Source organism: Mustela nivalis, assembly GCF_964662115.1.
Source record: "Mustela nivalis genome assembly, chromosome: 3".
Classification (NCBI taxonomy): Eukaryota; Metazoa; Chordata; class Mammalia; order Carnivora; family Mustelidae; genus Mustela; species Mustela nivalis.
Window position 1 is genome coordinate 88,013,434 of NC_139022.1, and position 18,708 is coordinate 88,032,141.

General features: G+C 36.3%; 1 protein-coding gene across 1 annotated transcript in view; it reads left to right on the forward strand.

Annotated features, from left to right (window-relative positions):
• TRIM23 (tripartite motif containing 23) overlaps positions 1-18,708 on the forward strand; it is a 30,454-nt gene that overhangs the window by 7,591 nt on the left and 4,155 nt on the right. The window contains exons 4-10 of the mRNA XM_082723061.1: positions 2,723-3,001; positions 4,238-4,420; positions 7,576-7,791; positions 9,214-9,348; positions 13,363-13,492; positions 13,987-14,097; positions 18,535-18,659. Of these exons, the coding sequence (XP_082579187.1) occupies positions 2,723-3,001; positions 4,238-4,420; positions 7,576-7,791; positions 9,214-9,348; positions 13,363-13,492; positions 13,987-14,097; positions 18,535-18,659 (1,179 nt within the window). The remainder of the gene's footprint in view (positions 1-2,722; positions 3,002-4,237; positions 4,421-7,575; positions 7,792-9,213; positions 9,349-13,362; positions 13,493-13,986; positions 14,098-18,534; positions 18,660-18,708) is intronic.

An 18,708-nucleotide genomic window follows, 5' to 3' on the forward strand; every position in this document is an offset into this window, starting at 1 on the left:
CAGAGTTGCATGCTGAATGGACTGAGCCAGCCAGGCACCCCTTAAAATGCATTTTTAATGCTTGAAGAATTGTCCACATAGCTCGTATTACTGTACTAGATGTAAGAATAGTTGTAATAAATAACAGTTAATGATTTAGGTGATCAACTTTAAAATCACAGGCTTAGTATCAAGAAAAAGATGTCAGATTGAGTTCTACTTTTATTAAATCATGATTTCTCTATGCAAAGTGAATCACTGAAGTGAATTTCAAACTGGAGCACTGTTTCCTGTTTATTTTTTTCCTTCAATATTTTATTTAAATTCAGGTTAGTTAACATGTAGTGTAGTATTAGTTTCAGGGGTAAATTTAGTGATTCATCACTTGCATGTAATACCTAGTGCTCATTATATCACCCATTAACCTACTCCCATCCCATTTCCTCCAGCAACCCTTAGTTTCTTCCCTATAGTTAAGCATCTCTTATGGTTTGCCTCCCTCTCTGTTTTTAATCTTATTGTATTTTTTCCCTTCCCCCATGTTTATCTTTTTTGTTTCTTAGATTCACATATGAGTGAAATCTTATGGTATTTGTCTTTCTCAGACTGATTTATTTTGCTTAGCATAATACCCTCTAGTTCCATCCATGTCATTGTAAATTTCATTCTTTTTAATAGCTGGGTAATATTCCATTGTATGTACATACCATATCTTTATCCATTCATCTGTTGATGGACATTTGGGCTTTTTCAGTATTTTGGCTATTGTGATAATGCTGCTGTAAGCATTGGGGTGCATGTGCCCCTTCAAATTATTGTTTTTGTATCCTTTGGATAAATATTACTAGTATAATTGCTGGTCATAGGGTACTTCTATTTTTAACTTTTTGAGGAACCTCCATACTGTTTTTCAGAGCAGCTGCCCAGTTTGGATTCCTGCCAACAATGCAAAGGGTTCCCCTTCTTCTGCATCCTCATGAACATCTTTTGTTTCCTGATTTGTTACTTTTAGCCATTCTGACTGGTGTGAGGTGATACCTCATTGTGGTTTTGATTTGTAGTTCTGTGATGATGAGTCATGTTGAACATTTTTTCATGTGTCTGTTTGCCATTTATATGTCTTTTGAGAAATGTCTATTCATGTCTTCTGCCAGTTCTTAATTGGATTTTTTTTATTATTTTGGGGGTGTGGAGTTTGGTAAGTTCTTTATAGATTTTGAATACTAGCCCTTTATCTGATATGTTACTTGCAGATATCTTCCCCTATTCCTTTGGTTGCCTTTTAATTTCCTCTCACAGTTAGGTCTTTAATCCATTTTGAATTTATTTTTGTGTATGTATGGTGTAAGAAAGTGGTCCAGTTTGATTCTTCTGTGTGATGCTGTCCTGTTTTCCCAACACCTTTTGTTGAAGAGACCGTGTTTTTTCCATTGGATATTTTTTCCTGCTTTGTTGAAGATTAGTTGACCATATACTTGCGGGGAGCACTGTTTTCTAGGCTTTTTGTACTTCTTTCATGTGCTATATGTTTTATGTTTCAAAAGACATTAAACAATATTCTAATGTCTTTTGTTTAATATTGTTTAATGTTGACCTTGTAATTATTTGTCAGGTCTGGAAAACAGAAGATATGAATTTTTAATATTACCTGTACATGCTTCTCATAATTGCAAATAAAAAATGTTTAACTTTGAGTTCATTTTTTAGTTTAATGTGATACTTAATGACATTATTGATGTATTTTCTAATTTTTATTTCTGGCTTTAGTATATGTGCTGCCAAAGCGAGAATTCTAATTTATTTCTGGATCAATTTATGCCAAATTATTCCCTTTCCAATTATGGCCTTTTAATATTCAGCATAAGTTTCAAAACATTCTTGGTTATCTGACATGTAAAGTTTTTCAACTTGGATGCTTTTTAGTAACTCATGAAATTTAGAAATTATATTTAAAAGCTTATATATAACATAGATTTTATTTGTATATTTTTTATTTGCTTAAATCAGTGCTTTTTCAGCCAGGATTGTGCAGTAATTTCGCCTGTGGAGTTTTAGAAAAAAATACACAGATCAGGCTTCTACAGCCTATTGGAATAAGTGTTTCCTAGGTTAAGTCTGGGCATCTATGTTTTTAAAAACTTTGCAGCTGATTCTTGTGCATACACCTGCTTCTCAAAATAGCATTTGTGTTTCTCTTTTTTCTATACGTCACCATGATATGTAGTATTTAAAGCAGAGTCGAGGTGGGGGCCTGGACACCTGGCTGTCTCAGCAGAGCATGACCTTGACCTCAGGGTTGTAAGTTCAAGCCCCACATTGTGTGTAGACATTACTTAAAAAATAAAATCTTTAAAAAAAAAAGCAGTGGGGATGTATTTATTATCTTTTCTTAGTCTTAAAAAAAGATTTCTAGCCTGTATTGTTCAGTTTCTTTTATGTAAAATGAGGGGATTTCATGGAAGATATCTTTACACTGACTATGAACCTACGAGAACAGTTTTATTTTTGGCCTCAAATTCATAGCACATATTGATAATCAATTTTGGAACTACCTGCTCACTTACTTACAGAAATGAATACTTTCTTAGATGAGTCATAAGTGACCTTTTTTACTTAATTACCAGCATATTTTCACAAACAAAGCTTGGTAAGTTAAAAAAGATTATGGGCTTTTATATTTTAAAATTTGTCATGTTATAATGATTGAGGTTCAGATTGAAGACATTAGTTTTTTGTTTATCAGAGCATCATTCGTTGTGATGAAGATGAAGCGCACGTTGCATCTGTATATTGCACTGTATGTGCAACTCATTTGTGCTCAGAGTGTTCTCAAGTTACTCATTCTACAAAGACATTAGCAAAACACAGACGAGTGCCTCTAGCTGATAAACCTCATGAGAAAACCATGTGCTGTCAGCATCAGGTACATGCTATTGAGTTTGTTTGCTTGGAAGAAGGCTGTCAAACTAGCCCACTTATGTGCTGTGTCTGCAAAGAATATGGAAAACACCAAGGTCACAAGGTATGAATATAATTAGACTGGATAACTCTACCTAGTTTACCAACCTACTGTTTGTTTCCATTGATTTGGTTCTTTTTTTTTTTCTTTTAAGATTTTATTTATTTATTTGACAGACAGATATCACAAGTAGGTAGAGAGGCAGGCAGAGAGAGAGAGGAAGGGAAGCAGGCTCACTGCTGAGCAGAGAGCTCGATGCCGGGCTCGATCCCAGGATCCTGGGATCATGACCTGAGCCGAAGGCAGAGGCTTTAACCCATTAAGCCACCCAGGCGTCCGCATTGATTTGGTTCTTTATACCAAGTAGGAATTGGGGAAGATTCAGTAATGAATGAGTGGAGCTTGATAGCTTGAAAAGATATGAGAGATTAAATTTCTGAATATCATAACAAAAATTTCAGAGAGGTCTTATCCTCCTTTCTTCCCTGAAAAAATAGTTTTCTAGTAGGAAACAAAATTTCTTTGTGTGCATGTTTTCATAATGCCCTGGATTGTGTTGACAATATTTATCTCTATTGATGAACTGTTCTTTATGGCGAAATTAAAAAGTGAATCTCTTGGATTCTTTTTTTTTGGGGGGGAGGGGAGGAGGGAGGAAGAGGAGAAAGGGAGGATGATGGGGTAGGGAGAGAAAATATCTTTTTCCTTAAAAATTTATATATTTTAGAGAAAGAAAATGTATTGCGGGGAGGGGCAGAGGAAGAGGGAGAGAGAAACTTCAGTAGACTCTGTCCTGCGTGTGGAGCCAGATGTAGGGCTTGACGTAGGGCTTGATGCAGGGCTTGATCCCACAACCCTGCAATCACAACCTGAGCCAAAACCAAGAGTTAGAGGTTTAATGGGCTCTGCCACCTAGGTGCCCCATGGGAGAGAGACTCTTAAGCAGGCTCCATGCCCAGCGTGGAGCCTGATGGGGGTGGTAGATCTCACAAAAGATCACAACTTGAGCTGAAATCAGGTGTTGAACATTTAACCAACTGAGCCACACAGTCACCCCATCTTAAACTGTTATTAAGCAATAATAAAAGGATTCCCAAATTCTAAATTATTTCTTTGGAGGATAAATAGTTTTGGGCTAAGGGTAAATTAGTATTTATTATTTTGTGCTTTTCGTAAATCTGTTATAAAAGCCATTTATGACTGATACTTTTTTTTTTTAATCATTGGAGTGATTTAAATAACATTTTTTATCATTAGTCAGTACTGTGAGTTCTGTTCTATAATTTTGTTGCACTTTAGCATTCAGTATTGGAACCAGAAGCTAACCAGATCCGAGCATCAATTTTAGATATGGCTCACTGCATACGGACCTTCACTGAGGAAATTTCAGATTATTCCAGAAAATTAGTTGGAATTGTTCAGCACATTGAAGGAGGAGAACAGATAGTAGAAGATGGAATTGGAATGGCCCACACAGAACATGTATGGAATTTTTTTCTTTCTTTACCTTCTTACCCTTTTTACTTCTAACCTTTTCATCTTCTTGTATTTATTGAGCAATTACACTGTACTAATACCACACTAGTTACTGAAAATAAGTTTTTAGAAAAGGCTTTGTCTTTGTGAAATTTATAATTTATTGTAGAAAAAAGCCAGTTTCAACTGTGGTGACTGTATTTTGTGGGGCAAGTATAAAACACTTTGGCATTGCATAAAAGGGGCATTAATTTAGCTGAGTCAGGGAAGGTTTCCCAGAATACGAGATAGTAAACTGAGATGTGAAGAAATTTAGTCAGGGAGAAGAGTGGGGGTGGGGAGGGAGTGAATTGTCCTACAGAGGGAAGCATACGTTAAAAGCCTGGAAGTAAGACCTGGACACATTATTGAAACAGTTCAGTACACTTGGATCTTTGAGTTTTGGATGGGACATGGCAAGAAAAAATGTTGGAGAGTTAAGGGCCAAGTCATGCAGGATCTTGTTAGCTATGTTAAAAGATTTTAGACTTTATCCCAAGGGCAGTGATAAGCAATTGAAAAATTCGTGTAGGAATAAAATAATCAAATTTGCATTAAGAAAGGTAGCTTTTCAATATAGAAAATGAATTGGAAGCAGGGGAACCTATTAATAGGAGGTTGCTGCAATTATCTGATTGAGAGATGTTTATGGCCTGTAACACTACAGTAGTGAGAATGGAGAGAGGTAGATGGGCTTGAGATTTTAGAGTAGTAGAATAGGTAGGTCTTAGTGATTGATTCATAATACTGATTTTGTAAGTAACTTGAAGGGTCAGGCATGATGCCTGGATTTCTTTCTTGCCCAAGTGAATGGATGGTGATACCATGCATTAATGGGGAAGGAGGAAGACCTTTGGGAGGGATAGTGGAACAAAGTAATAAGTTTAATTAAGATATTGAATTTATTATGTCTGTGAAATAATAAAAAAGATAGCCTCCTGTGAACTGAAGAGTAAGTGGATGTTGGGAAGTGAGTGTGTTTAACTTTTAAGAAGTTTAGCTGTAAAGAGAGAGAAGGAACTTAGGAGGTAGTTATAGACTTGCTTTTTAAAATTAAATTATGGAGGCAAAAGGAATATTTTTGGATGGGAAGATACAGGGATATACAAAAATGCAATATTTTGCTTTGATAATCAAACAGATTGAAAGCTAAGTCGTTGGGGGAATAATGCTAGTAGTGCTTTGTCAAATGCAGTAGCCATTACCCACATATGGCTATTTAAGTTTAAATTATTTTTATTTTTTTTTTTTAAAGATTTTATTTATTTATTTGACAGAGAGAGAGATCACAAGTAGGTGGAGAGTCAGGCAGAGAGAGAGAGAGAGAAGCAGGCTCCCGCTGAGCAAAGAGCCCGATGCGGGGCTCGATCCCAGGACACCGAGATCATGACCTGAGCCGAAGGCAGCGGCTTAATCCACTGAGCCACCCAGGCGCCCCTAAGTTTAAATTATTTAAAAATCTAGTAAAATACAAAATTTGCTTTTTCAGTTTCATTAGCTGCATTTCAAGTATATTCAGGTATGTATAGCTAGTGGCTACCATATTGGACCACACAGATACAGAATGTATCCACCATCACAGAGGGCTCTGTTGTGCTAGAGTGGAAATATTTTATTCAGTGAATATTTACTGAACACATATAAGAGCTAGACACTCTTTTAGTATTGTTCTAGCTAAGGAAATACTGCTGTATAAGTAAAAAAGTTCTGCCTTTGCAGTTCATATTCTAATATGGGGAAAAGGGTCAGTACTTAAAAGAATGTTAGGAGCTTTGGATAAAAACAAGAGAAAGGGAGAGTGCACTTTTATTTGGGGTGTTCATGGATAGACTCCCTGAAAAAGAAACAAAGAGCAAAGAGGTAAAGCAGGTGAGTAAGGGAGCCATGCTAATATTTGGGGGAAGAGCATTCTAGGCAGAGAGAAGAGCAATGCAAAGGCCCTGAGGTGCCTGGTGCACTTAAGAAACTGTGTGGAGTGCTCACTTGAGTAGCACATGCACTAAAATTGGAATGATACAGCAAAGATCATTAGCATGGCACCTGTGTGAGGATGATTTGCAAATTTGTGAAGTGTTCCGTATTTTGTGGGATTAAGAGGAACAGACTTCCAGTTATGAAATAAATAAGTCACAGAAATGAAAAGTACAGCATAGGGGGGAATATAGTCAGTAATAATTGTAATAAGGTTGTATGGTGACAGATGGGGACTATACTTACTGTAGTGAGTGAGCACTGAGTAATGTGTAGAATTGTCAGATCACTATGTTGTACACCTGGAACTAATATAACATTGTGTATCAACTTTACTTCAATAAAAACAAATGAAACAACTGTGGGGAGGCTAAATGCAGCTAGAGTGGGATGACAGAGTGTAGCAGGACTTGAGATCAGAAAGGGTCTTGCTGGTTCCTTGCTCTTTCTGTCAGGAATGCTCTTCAAGATACTGATGTGGTTTCCTCTCTTACCTTCTTCAGGTCTCTGCTCAGATGTTGCTTTTTCAGGGCGCCTGTCCTTGAACACCCCACATAAAGGATTTTGGCATTTACTCTCAGTAGAATGGGAAACATTTGGAAAATTTTGGGCAAAAGAATAGTTGTTTCTGATGTAACATTTTAAAAGGATCTATCTGGTTACTGGTGGAGAACATGCTGTAGAGGGCAGGAGTAGATCTAGTGAGAACAATTAGAAGACTGTTGTAATCATCAGGTGAGAGATGATGGATCAGGTTGGTAGAGGTGGTGGTGAGGTTTGATCAGATTTTGGATACATTTTGAAGTTAGCAGAATTTTCTGAGGGGCTAGTTATGGAATTTGAAAGAGAAGTATTAAGGGTGACTCCCGTTTTTTTTAGCTTGAACAGCATGGAGGTTGGCATTGCCAGTTGCTGAGATGAGGAAACTAGGTTTCACCATGGGAGAGACTGGAGAGTGGGTATTCCATTTTGCTTCAGTTGGCACTTTAACATTTGGATGTCCAAAGGCTGTGGTTAAGGAGAAAGATCAAGTGTTGAGGTAGCAATTTTGAAATTTTTAAGGACATAGATGGTATTTAAATTTTCATTAATTCACATATAACATCTTTGTTATGGTTAAAGTTGTTTCGAACTAATTTTAATTTCCTTAGGTACCAGGTACTGCAGAGAATGCCCGGTCATGTGTCAGAGCTTATTTTTCTGATCTACATGAAACTTTGTGTCGTCAAGAAGAAATGGCTCTAAGTGTTGTTGATGCTCATGTTCGGGAAAAACTGATTTGGCTCAGGCAGCAACAAGAAGATATGACTATTTTATTGTCCCAGGTTTCAACAGCCTGTCTCCATTGTGAAAAGACTTTGCAACAGGTAGGTAGATTAAACATGATTACAACATACTTAAAGCAACCTTTATGAGCAAAGCCTCATAAAGGAAGAAGGTGAAGGAATTTGTTCAAGCCGTAATGTGGGGAAGAGTATTCCAGCTTAGGAAATAATTAGAGCAAAAACCCTAGGGCAACTTGCCTGGTGTATTTGAAAAACAGCAGAAGAAGCCACTATGGGTGGAACAGAGTAAGTAAAGGAAAGGGTAATAGAAGCTGAAACCTGGAAGTAATGGGGAATTATCTGTAAAGAAGACTTTATGGGTCACTGAAAGGACTTCAGCTTTTACTGATTGAAATGGAGAAGCCATTGTGAAATTTTGACAAGAATGACTTGGTCTTACGTAAAGATGACTTTGATATGTAAAAAATATTTGGAAGGAGGGCTGAGATGGAGGGAAGATGTTAGGAGAAAGAAGGAATTTGGAGGCTGTTGTAGAATTCCACATGAGAGAGAATAGTGGCTTGGCTAGTAGGAATAAGAAGTGTCCAGATTCTGGATATCCAAAAGGATTCGTTCGTTATGTGGGGCATGAGAGAGTAGAAGGCAAAAGTTTCAAGGGTTTTGTTCTGAGCAGCTGGAACGACATGCAAATAATAAAAGTTTATTAGTTCATAATCAACTAATGTAAATATGCAACAGTGAACCAAAACTACACACTGCTACTTTCATGGAGCTTACCTATTGTTCGGAGAGTTCTGTCTTAAGAAGAATACATTGGTATGTGTGTAGAATATCTCTGGATTGATATTTGAGAAACTATAAAGTGCTTGACTGAGAGTTTGGAGATCTTGAGGGCAGGGGAAGCTTTTCAATTGGACCTTTAGTCAATTTTTTAAAAACTAATACACATATATCTTAGACTTTTTATAAAAGTACAACATACATATAGTGTGCATAAGGGTTCAACTGGCTGAATTTTCAGACTGGGCATTACTGTGTAACTCACACCCATATTAAATAACAGAACATTACCAGTACCCCTAGAAACCCTTCATATTCCCTTCTAATAACCACCTGCCTTCCCCTCTGAGGATAAACCACTACCCTGACTTCTAATGCATATATTATTTTTGTCTCTTTTGGTAATTTATAAAAATAGAATCATGCAGTATGAAGTCTTCTTGTCATATCTTCTTTTACTAGAGATTATGTTTGTGAATTTCATATCATTAGGTATCATTGTAGCTGTTCTCATTGTGGTATAGTGTAGCCTTTCTGAATATACCACATTCTTCTATTGAAAGTCTCTTTAATTATTTATTAATGCCCAATTATTAATCTAGTCAAATTTATATTTAAGCTAACTTTGAATACGGTAATGTTAGTTTTTCTTGATTTTTGGTGATAACTCTTTTTCCCTTCTTCCTGTAACAAGTTTACCAGAAACTATATTCTCTTTCTTAGGATGATTGTAGAGTTGTTTTGGCAAAGCAGGAAATTACAAGGTTACTAGAAACGCTGCAAAAACAGCAGCAGCAGTTTACTGAGGTTGCAGATCACATTCAGTTGGATGCCAGTATCCCTGTCACTTTTACAAAGGTAATGTACAGTACTTCATTTTTAGGTATGGCTTCTGATAAATCATAATTGTTTTACATTCCGTGATAATCAGCTTGAAGAGACAACTAAGAAGTTCATAGGGTTTTTTGAGAAAAACTTTTATCAGTGGAAAATAGAAAGTGGTGTAATGAATCTCCATGTACCTACCCATCACCTACTTTAACAATTAAAAACCTTATTTCATCTATCCTTTTCCCCATCCCCTTTTCTACCTGCAGTCTCTCAGGTTATTTTGGAACAAATCCCAGCATATCATTTCATCTATGAAATATTGTTGTGTATATTTGTAAAAGGTAAGGACTAGTTTAAAAAACATAACCAGGGGCGCCTGGGTGGCTCAGTGGGTTGAGCCGCTGCCTTCTGCTCGGGTCATGATCTCAGGGTTCTGGGATCGAGTCCCGCATCGGGCGCTCTGCTCAACGGGGAGCCTGCTTCCCCTTTCTCTCTCCCTCTGCCTGCCTTTCTGCCTATTTGTGATTTCTCTGTCAAATAAATAGATAAAATCTTTAAAAAAAAAAAACAAAATATTGTTATAAACCTAAAAAAATTTAATAATGAATCTCTATTATTAACCATTATCCAGTTAGTTATTCAAATTTTTCAGACGGCTAAAAAAATGTTTTGTTTCTGGGAACAGAATCCAACCAAACGAGGCCTGTACTTGCCATTTGGTTGATATATTTTGGTCTCTTTTACAGTGAATTTCCTCTAATCTAAAAAGTTCATTTGTTTCATTTTTATTTTCCTTTTTTAGGGTGTGTTTTTTTAGAACTTAATCTTATTTTATAGTTCTGTGAAACATTTACATGGTCCAGAGTTGAATACAGAGCAGGGTTTGTTTAGAGAAGTCCAGCTTCTATCCCTAACCCCTCCATGCTTTTCCTCCTTTCTCCATAGAAAAGCCTCAAGTGTTTTTCCTTAGTTTTCTTCATCATTTAAAAAACAATACAAGGAAATACATTTATTTATATATTTGTATGTACACTCATCATATTTAAAGGTAGAAAACATTACTTCTCCTCTTTGTTCTTTTCACATAAATTTACGTCCTAGAGATTACTCCATAGCAGTATTCAGTTACATTTTCTGGGTTTTTTTTTTTTTTAAAGAGAAAGCATAGGGAGATGGGAGAAGCAGAGGGAGAGAGAGAAAATCTCAAGCAGGCTCCATGCACAGCATGGATGGAGCCCGATGCAGGTCTTGAGCTCATGACCCTTTAGTCAATTTTTTAAAAATTGATCATAAACCTGAGTTAAAATCAAGGAGTCGGATGCCTAACTGACTAAGCCACCCAGGCACCCCTGATCTTAACCATTTTTAATTGTATAGTTCAGTATTGTTAAGTATATTTACATTCAGTATACCTCCAAGAATTTTGCATTTTGAAAAACTGAACTTCCATGCCATATAAACAGTAAGTCCCCTTTCCCCCTCTCTTACCACCTCCTGGGAACTACCATTCTACTTCTGTTTTTTTGTGAATTTTAGTATTCAAAATACCTCATATAATGACCAATATATAAGTGGAGCCATATAGTCAGTATTAGTTTTTTTATGACTGGCTGATCTCAATTAGTATATCCTCAGAGTTCACCCATATTGTGTCATGTGACAGAATTTTCTTCTGTTTTAAGGCTAAATAATACTGCATTGTTTGCATATACATTTTATTTATACATCATCCATTGATGGACATTTGGGTTGCTTCCACATCTTGGCTATTATAAATAATGTAACTTTGAACATGGGTGTACACATATTCCTCTGAGACCTTGCTTTCATTTCTTTTGGTATGTATCTGGAAGTGAGATTACTGGATATGGCAGTTATATTTTTATTTTTTTGAGGAAATGTTGTTTTCCATAGTGGTTGTACCATTTGTAATCCTACCAACAGTGCACAAGGGTTGCATTTTTCCACATTTTCATTAACACATTAATTTTTTTTTCTTTCTTTTTCTCTTTTTTTTAGATAGTAGCCATCCTGTTAGATGTGAGGTGATATCTCATTGTGGTTTTGATTTGCATTTCTCTGGTGATTAATGAAGTTAAGCCTCATTTCATGTGCTTATTGGCCAGCTTATGTCTTCTTTGGACAAATTTTGTACAAGTCCTTTGCCTGTTTTTTTTTTTTTAGATTTTATTTATTTATTTGAGAGAGAGACAGTGAGAGAGAACATGAGCAAGGAGAAGGTCAGAGGGAGAAGCAGACTTCCCATGGAGCTGGGAGCCTGATGTGGGACTTGATCCCGGGACTCCAAGATCATGACCTGAGCTGAAGGCAGTCGTCCAACCAACTGAGCCTCCCAGGCGCCCCTTTTGCCTGTTTTTTTAATTGAGTTCCTTGATTTCTTTCTTTGAGCTGTAGGAGTTCTTTATATATTGTAGTAGGGAATCCATTCTTAGATACATGATTTCCAATACTTGGTCACATTTTGTGGATTGCTTCTTCACTTTGTTGATAGTGTCCTTTGAGTCACAAAAATTTAAGATTGATTTGGTCCCATTTGTCTGCTTTTGCTTTTGTCAACGTGTTTTTGGTGTGATATCCAAAAAAAAAAAAAAAAAAAAATCCCTGCCAAATCCATTGTCATGAAGATTTTGCAGTATGTTTTCTTCTAAGAGTTTTATACTTTTGAGTCTCATTTTGGAACTTTTATCCATATTTTAAAATCCAAATATTTGTAATTGTTATATGTTATTTGTAAATCTACCATTTTATCAATATATAATGACCTTTGTCTCTTAAAACAGTTTTTTTTTTTTTTAAAGATTTTATTTATTTATTTGACAGACAGAGATCACAAGTGGGCAGAAAGCAGGCAAAGAGAGAGAGGAAGGGAAGCAGGCTCCCTGCTAAGCAGAGAGCCCGATGCGGGGTTTGATCCCAGGACCCTGAGACCATGACCCTGAGACCATGACCTGAGCTGAAGGCAGAGGCTTAACCCACTGAGCCACCCAGGTGCCCCGTCCAGGCGCCCCTCTTAAAACAGTTTTTGATTTAAAGTCTATTTTGTCTCATTCTAGGATAGCCACCCCTGCTCTCTTGAGTATAGTTTACATGGAATATCTTTTTCTTTTTCTTCACTTTCAGCCTTCTTATGTCCTTAAATATGAAGTGAGTCTCTTATAGACAGCATATTGTTAGATCTTGGGTATTTTTTATCCATTTAGTCAAACTGTGTCTTTTCATTGGGGAATTAAACCCATTTATATTTCAAGTAATTATTAATAGTTAAGGACTTGTTATTACCATTCTGTTCATTGTTTTTTGTATATCTTACAGCTTTTTTTCTTTTCCTTTTGCCTTATTGCCTTCTTCTGTGTCTCGGTGATTTTTTTTTTTTTTTGAAGATTTTATTTATTTGACAGACAGAGATCACAAGTAGGCAGAGAGGCAGGCAGAGAGAGAGGAGGGGAAGCAGGCTCCCCGCCGAGCAGAGAGCCTGATATGGGGCTCAATCCCAGGACCCTGGGATCATGACCTGAGCTGAAGGCAGAGGCTTTAACCCACTGAGCCACCCAGGCACCCCTTAGTGATTTTTTATAGTGTCATGGTTTGATTCCTTACTCATTTCTTTTTGTGTATATTCTGTGGATTTCTGTGCTTACCATTGCTATTACAAAGAACATCTTGTTATAACATTCTGTTGGAAAGTGGTAAGAATTTAACTTCTTCTGCATAGAAACGGTCTATTCTTTTTTAGCTCCACTCCCCATACTTTATGTTTTAATATCACAGATTACATCTTTGTATATTGTATACCTGTTACCACAGGCTTATAGATTTTTTTTAAATGTTTGTTATTTCAGTTCTGTAAGGAATTAGATTTGTGCAACAAAATTATAATAATACAGGTTGCTATTTGTCCATGGAATCAGAGGAATGAGTAGGAGATGAAATAATTAACAAAGATATTATAAATAAAAGTATAAATGCTAGTACTTTTAAATTGCATATCAAAATAAGACTTTAAATTTTTAAAAATTACAGGACAATAGAGTTCACATTGGACCAAAAATGGAAATCCGAGTTGTTACATTAGGATTAGATGGTGCTGGAAAAACTACTATTTTGTTTAAGTTAAAACAGGATGAATTCATGCAGCCTATTCCAACAATTGGTAAGTTTAAGTATTGCTTTTTACTTTGATGGATGCTTTATAGACAAACCCTAGCTTATAGCTGAGTTCTTGAGGAGTCTTATTTTATGCCAGTATGGCACTGTGGTGGGCTCTTTATTGGCTCTAAGACACTAACATGTCTGAGAAAAAAATGGAAGGTTCGGTGCTGTGGGATTGAAATGTGGATGGTGGGATATTAAGACAGAACAGTGTTGGTGGGACAGTTGGAAAAATTAAAGGATTGGTGAGGATTAGGGTGAGGGAGTGCTAGTGGATCTAAGGATCCTGCTGGAGGCTTAGAGGGCTAATAGCTGTTAAAGGTATAGATTCCCCATATAGGTGTATTAGGAGTAGAGTTGGTTGGGGCAGCAGTAGATATTGCTGTATGAAGATAATTTGTATTATCACAATTCTGAACAGTGGGTCACCTGTGTTTGGTGTGTTATTCGTTATAAATACAAGTTCATTATTAAAGTAACTTTTTTTAAAAACAGGTTTTAATGTGGAAACTGTAGAATATAAAAATCTAAAGTTCACTATTTGGGATGTAGGTGGAAAACACAAATTAAGACCATTGTGGAAACATTATTACCTCAATACCCAAGGTAAGAATGAAAATTGATATCTTAATTTTTCAGAATTTTAAGATGCCAGTTTTCTGTGGAATTGATTTTAACTAGCGAAACTTATTTTTATTAAAATGTTAAGGTGAAAAGACTGGGATATGTACTTCGGTTTATTCATTAAAAAAATCATAGCTTAAAACCATACTCACCTTTATAGGCAGTTAGGAGTACATACCGCTTGCTGCCCTTAACAGTTAAATTACATTATTTCTATTCATATGAGTGTGATCACTGGTAATATTGTGAGGAAGGATAGAATTCTTGGTGTATGTTTCCGCTGCTCTCTTCAATTCAGTAAAATATTTGTCTCATTATAATCTCTCAGTTACTCCAGAAGAACCTGCAGTGGTTTGCTTTTGGCCAAACTATGTTTTACCAAACATTCCACCTAAAGTATTTATATTTAGGCCCCATTTTATGCTTTTGCCTGTACCCAAAATGAAACTTATATTCATGCCACGTTTCATATATCGTCATACCTTCCACCTAGCAGAAAAACTAGGTAATTATTTTTACATTGGGAGTTTTGATACAGTGATTAATAGGGGAAAAAATGGGATTTTGAACATGAGGAACGGTTGAAAAGTCAGGATTTTTAGCTACCATAAGGTAGCTAGAAAGATTTCAAAAGGGAATCAATTCAGTATATACTTGTGAAGTTTCTGCTGTATATTCTGAATACAGTATATGTGGAAGGTGCTATGTAAGGCACCTAGAGCAAATACTTTGGAGAGATAAAGATGGTGATTTATTTAGATTATTTTTTGGCCAAGAAAGTAGTAGTCAAAGAATAAGTAGCATCATAGGCCACAAAAGAAGCCTCAACAAATTCAAAAATATCAATGCATCTTTTCTTTTTCTTTTTTTAAAGATTTATTTACTTAGTGTGAGTGGGGGATGGGTAAGTGGAGAGGGAGAGGGAAAGAGAGAATCTCAAGCAGACTCCCTGCGGAGCCCCATGTGGGGCTTGACCCCATGACCCTGAGATCATGACCTGAGCTGAACAACTGTGCCATCAAGAAATCCCTCAGTGCATGTTTTCTGAACACAATGCTATGAAATTGGAAGTCATCCCCAGGAAAGAATATGGGAAGACTGCAAATATATAGGGGTTAAATAACATGCTACTAAACAATGAATGGGTCAACCTGAAAAATCAAAGAACTCAGAAAGTATGTGGGAACAAATGAAAATGAAAACACAGTGGTTCAAAAGCTTTGGGATGCAGCAAAAGCTGTTCTAAGAGGGAACTCTGTAGCAATACAGGCCTACCTCAAGAAGTAAGACAATCTCAACTTAACCTTATACCTAAAGGAGCTAGGAAAAGAACAAACAAATGCAGCCCAAAACCAGTAGAAGGAAAGAAATAATAAGATTAGAGCAGAAATAAATGATACAGAAACTAAAAAAACTTATAGGACAGATCAATGAAACCACTAACTTGTTCATAAAAAAAGTCAATAAAATTGATAAACTGCTAGTCAGACTTATCAAGAAAGAAAGAGAAAGGAACCAAATAAATCACAAATGAGAGAAAAGAAGTAACAATAACAAAAAAACCCCACAGAAATTCAAACAATTAGAATGTTATGAAAAAATATATGTGAACAAATTGGACAATCTAGAAGAAATGGATAAATTCCTAGAAACATAAACTACTAAAACTGAAATAAGAGGGGGAGGGGGGTTGGGAGAAGGGGGTGGGATTATGGACATTGGGGAGGGTATGTGCTTTGGTGAGTGCTGTGAAGTGTGTAAACCTGGTGATTCACAGACCTGTACCCCTGGGGATAAAAATATATGTTTATAAAAAATAAAAAATTAAAAAAAAAAACTGAAATAAGAAAAAAATAGAAAATTTGAACAGTCTGATTACCAGCAAAAGCAATTGAATCAGTAACCAAAAAACTCCTAGAAAATAAAGGTACCTGGGTGCCTCAATAAGTTGTGTCTCCCTTTGGCTCAGGTCATGATCTAGGAGTCCTGGGATCCAGCCCTGCATCTGGCTCCCCACTCAGTGGGTAGTCTACTTCTCTCTCTCTGCCCCTCTCTACTGCTTGTGCTTCCCTCCCTCTCTATCTCTGAAATAAATAAGTGAAATTTTTTTTTTAAGATTTTATTTATTTATTTGACAGATCACAAGTAGTCAGAGAGGCAGGCAGAGAGAGAGAGGAGAAAGCAGGTTCCATGCTGAGCAGAGAGCCAATGCAGGACTTGATCCCCGGACCCTGAGATCACGACCTGAGCCAAAGACCGAGGCTTTAACCCACTGAGCCACCCAGGCACCCCCAATAAGTAAAATAATTCAAAACAAAACAAAACAAAACTCTCAACAAACCAAAGTCCAGGATCAGATGGCTTTGCAGGAGAATTCTACCAAACATTTAAAGAAGAGTTAATACCTATTCTTCTCAACTATTCTAAAAAGTGGAAAAGGAAGGAGAACTGCCAAATTCATTCTATGAGGCCAGCATTACCCTGATATCAAAACCAGATAGATAACACAAAAAAGAACTACCATCCGATTTCTCTGAACAAAGATGCAAAAATCCTCAATAAAATACCAACAAACTGAATCCAACAATATAAAAAGATCATTCACCATGACCAAGTGGTATTTATTTCTAGGTTGCAAGTGTGTGTCAGTAATTGCAAATCAATCAACATTATAGATCATGTCAATAAAAGAAAGGATAAGAACTATATGATCATTTCAATAGATTAAAAAAAAAGGCATTTAACAAAGCACAACAACATCTCTTTATGATAAAAACCCTCAAGAAAGTGGGTTTAGAGGGAACATACCTCAATGTAATAAAGACCGTCTATGAAAAACCCATAGCTAACATCATCATTGAGAACCTTTCCCCTAAGGTTAGGAGCAAAACAAGGATGTCCATTCTCACCACTTTTATTCAACATAGAGTCCTGGAAGGGCTAGCCACAGCAATCAGACAAAAAAAGAAAAGGCATCCAAATTGGCAAGGAGAAATAAAACTTTCACTGTTTGCTGATGATGTGATTGTGTGTGTGTATCTGGCCTGAAAGACCACCAAAAACTGTTAGATAAATGAAGTCAGTTAAGGTATAGGATACAAAATCAATTTACAGAATTCTGTTGCATTTTTATACACCAGTAATGAAGCAGCCGAGAGAAGTTAATAATCCCATTCACAGTTGCACCTAAAATAATAATGATACCTTGATATAAATGTGACCAGAGATAAAAGACCCATACTCTGAAATCTCTAAAACACTGATCAAACAAATTAAGATGAAACAAACAAATGGAAGCACATTTCATGCTTATGGATTGAGAAAAATAATGGAGTGCCTGGGTGGCTCAGATGGTTAAGCAACATCCGCCTTTGGCTTAGGTTATGATCTCCAGGTCATGAGATCGAGGCTCACATCAGGCTCTCAGCTCAATGGGATGTCTGCTGCTGCCTTCCCCCATCTCTCCCCCTGCTTGCACTCTTGCTCTCTCTCTCTCTCTCTCTCTCTCTCTGTTACTCTCAAATGAATAATAAAGTCTTTAAAAAAATACTTAAAAAAAGAAAGAACAAATATTGTTAAATTGTCTATATTACCCAAAGCAATCTACACACTTAATGCAATTCCTATCAAAATACCAACAGCATTTTTCACAGAGCTAGAACAAACAATTCTAAAAAGACCCTGAATAGCCAAAGCAATCTCGAAAACGGAAAGCAAAGTTGGAAGACTCACAATTCTGGACTTCCAAGTTAAATTACAAAGCTGTAGTAATCAAAACAGTATGGTAGTGGCACAAAAATAGACATGAAGATCAATAGAACAGAATGGAAAACCCAGAAATAAACCCACAATTGTACAGTCATTTAACCTTTGATAAAGCAAGAAAGAATATCCAATAGGAAAAAGACAGTCTTTAAACAAATGGTGTTGGGAAAACTGGAAGTGAACATGCAAAAAAAAAAAAAAAAAAGAAACTGGACCACTTTCCTACACAATACATGAAAATAAATTCAAATGAATTAAAGACCTAAATGTTAGACCTGCAGCCATAAAAAGCCATAAAAAGAGCACTGGTAATAATTTCTCTGACATTGGCCTAGCAACTTTTTTCTAGGTAGGCCCCTTGGGGCAAGCGAAACAAAAGAAAAAATAAACACTGGGACTACATCAAAATAAAAACCTTCTACACAGCAAAGGAAACAGCATCATTTCCCCTGTTACACATGGGGAAATGAAGAGATCTGAAAAGTTAGGTGAGGTCATACTGTTCAGTATTGCTAGGTGCTCTTGTAGTAGGCGCCTTTCTGTGAAAAACATAGTAAATAGACTAACCATAATAAAATAATGAGACCATTAAAATATTTGGTCCATTTATGAAAGTTAACAGATGACTAATTCGATTTTTTTTGGGGGGGGTAGCTGTTGTATTTGTTGTTGATAGCAGTCATAGAGACAGAGTTAGTGAAGCACACAGTGAACTTGCGAAGTTGTTAACGGAAAAAGAACTCCGAGATGCTTTGCTCCTGATTTTTGCTAACAAACAGGTAACATGTTTATATTTCAGAATACTTGTTCAGTATTTTGTGTATTCTA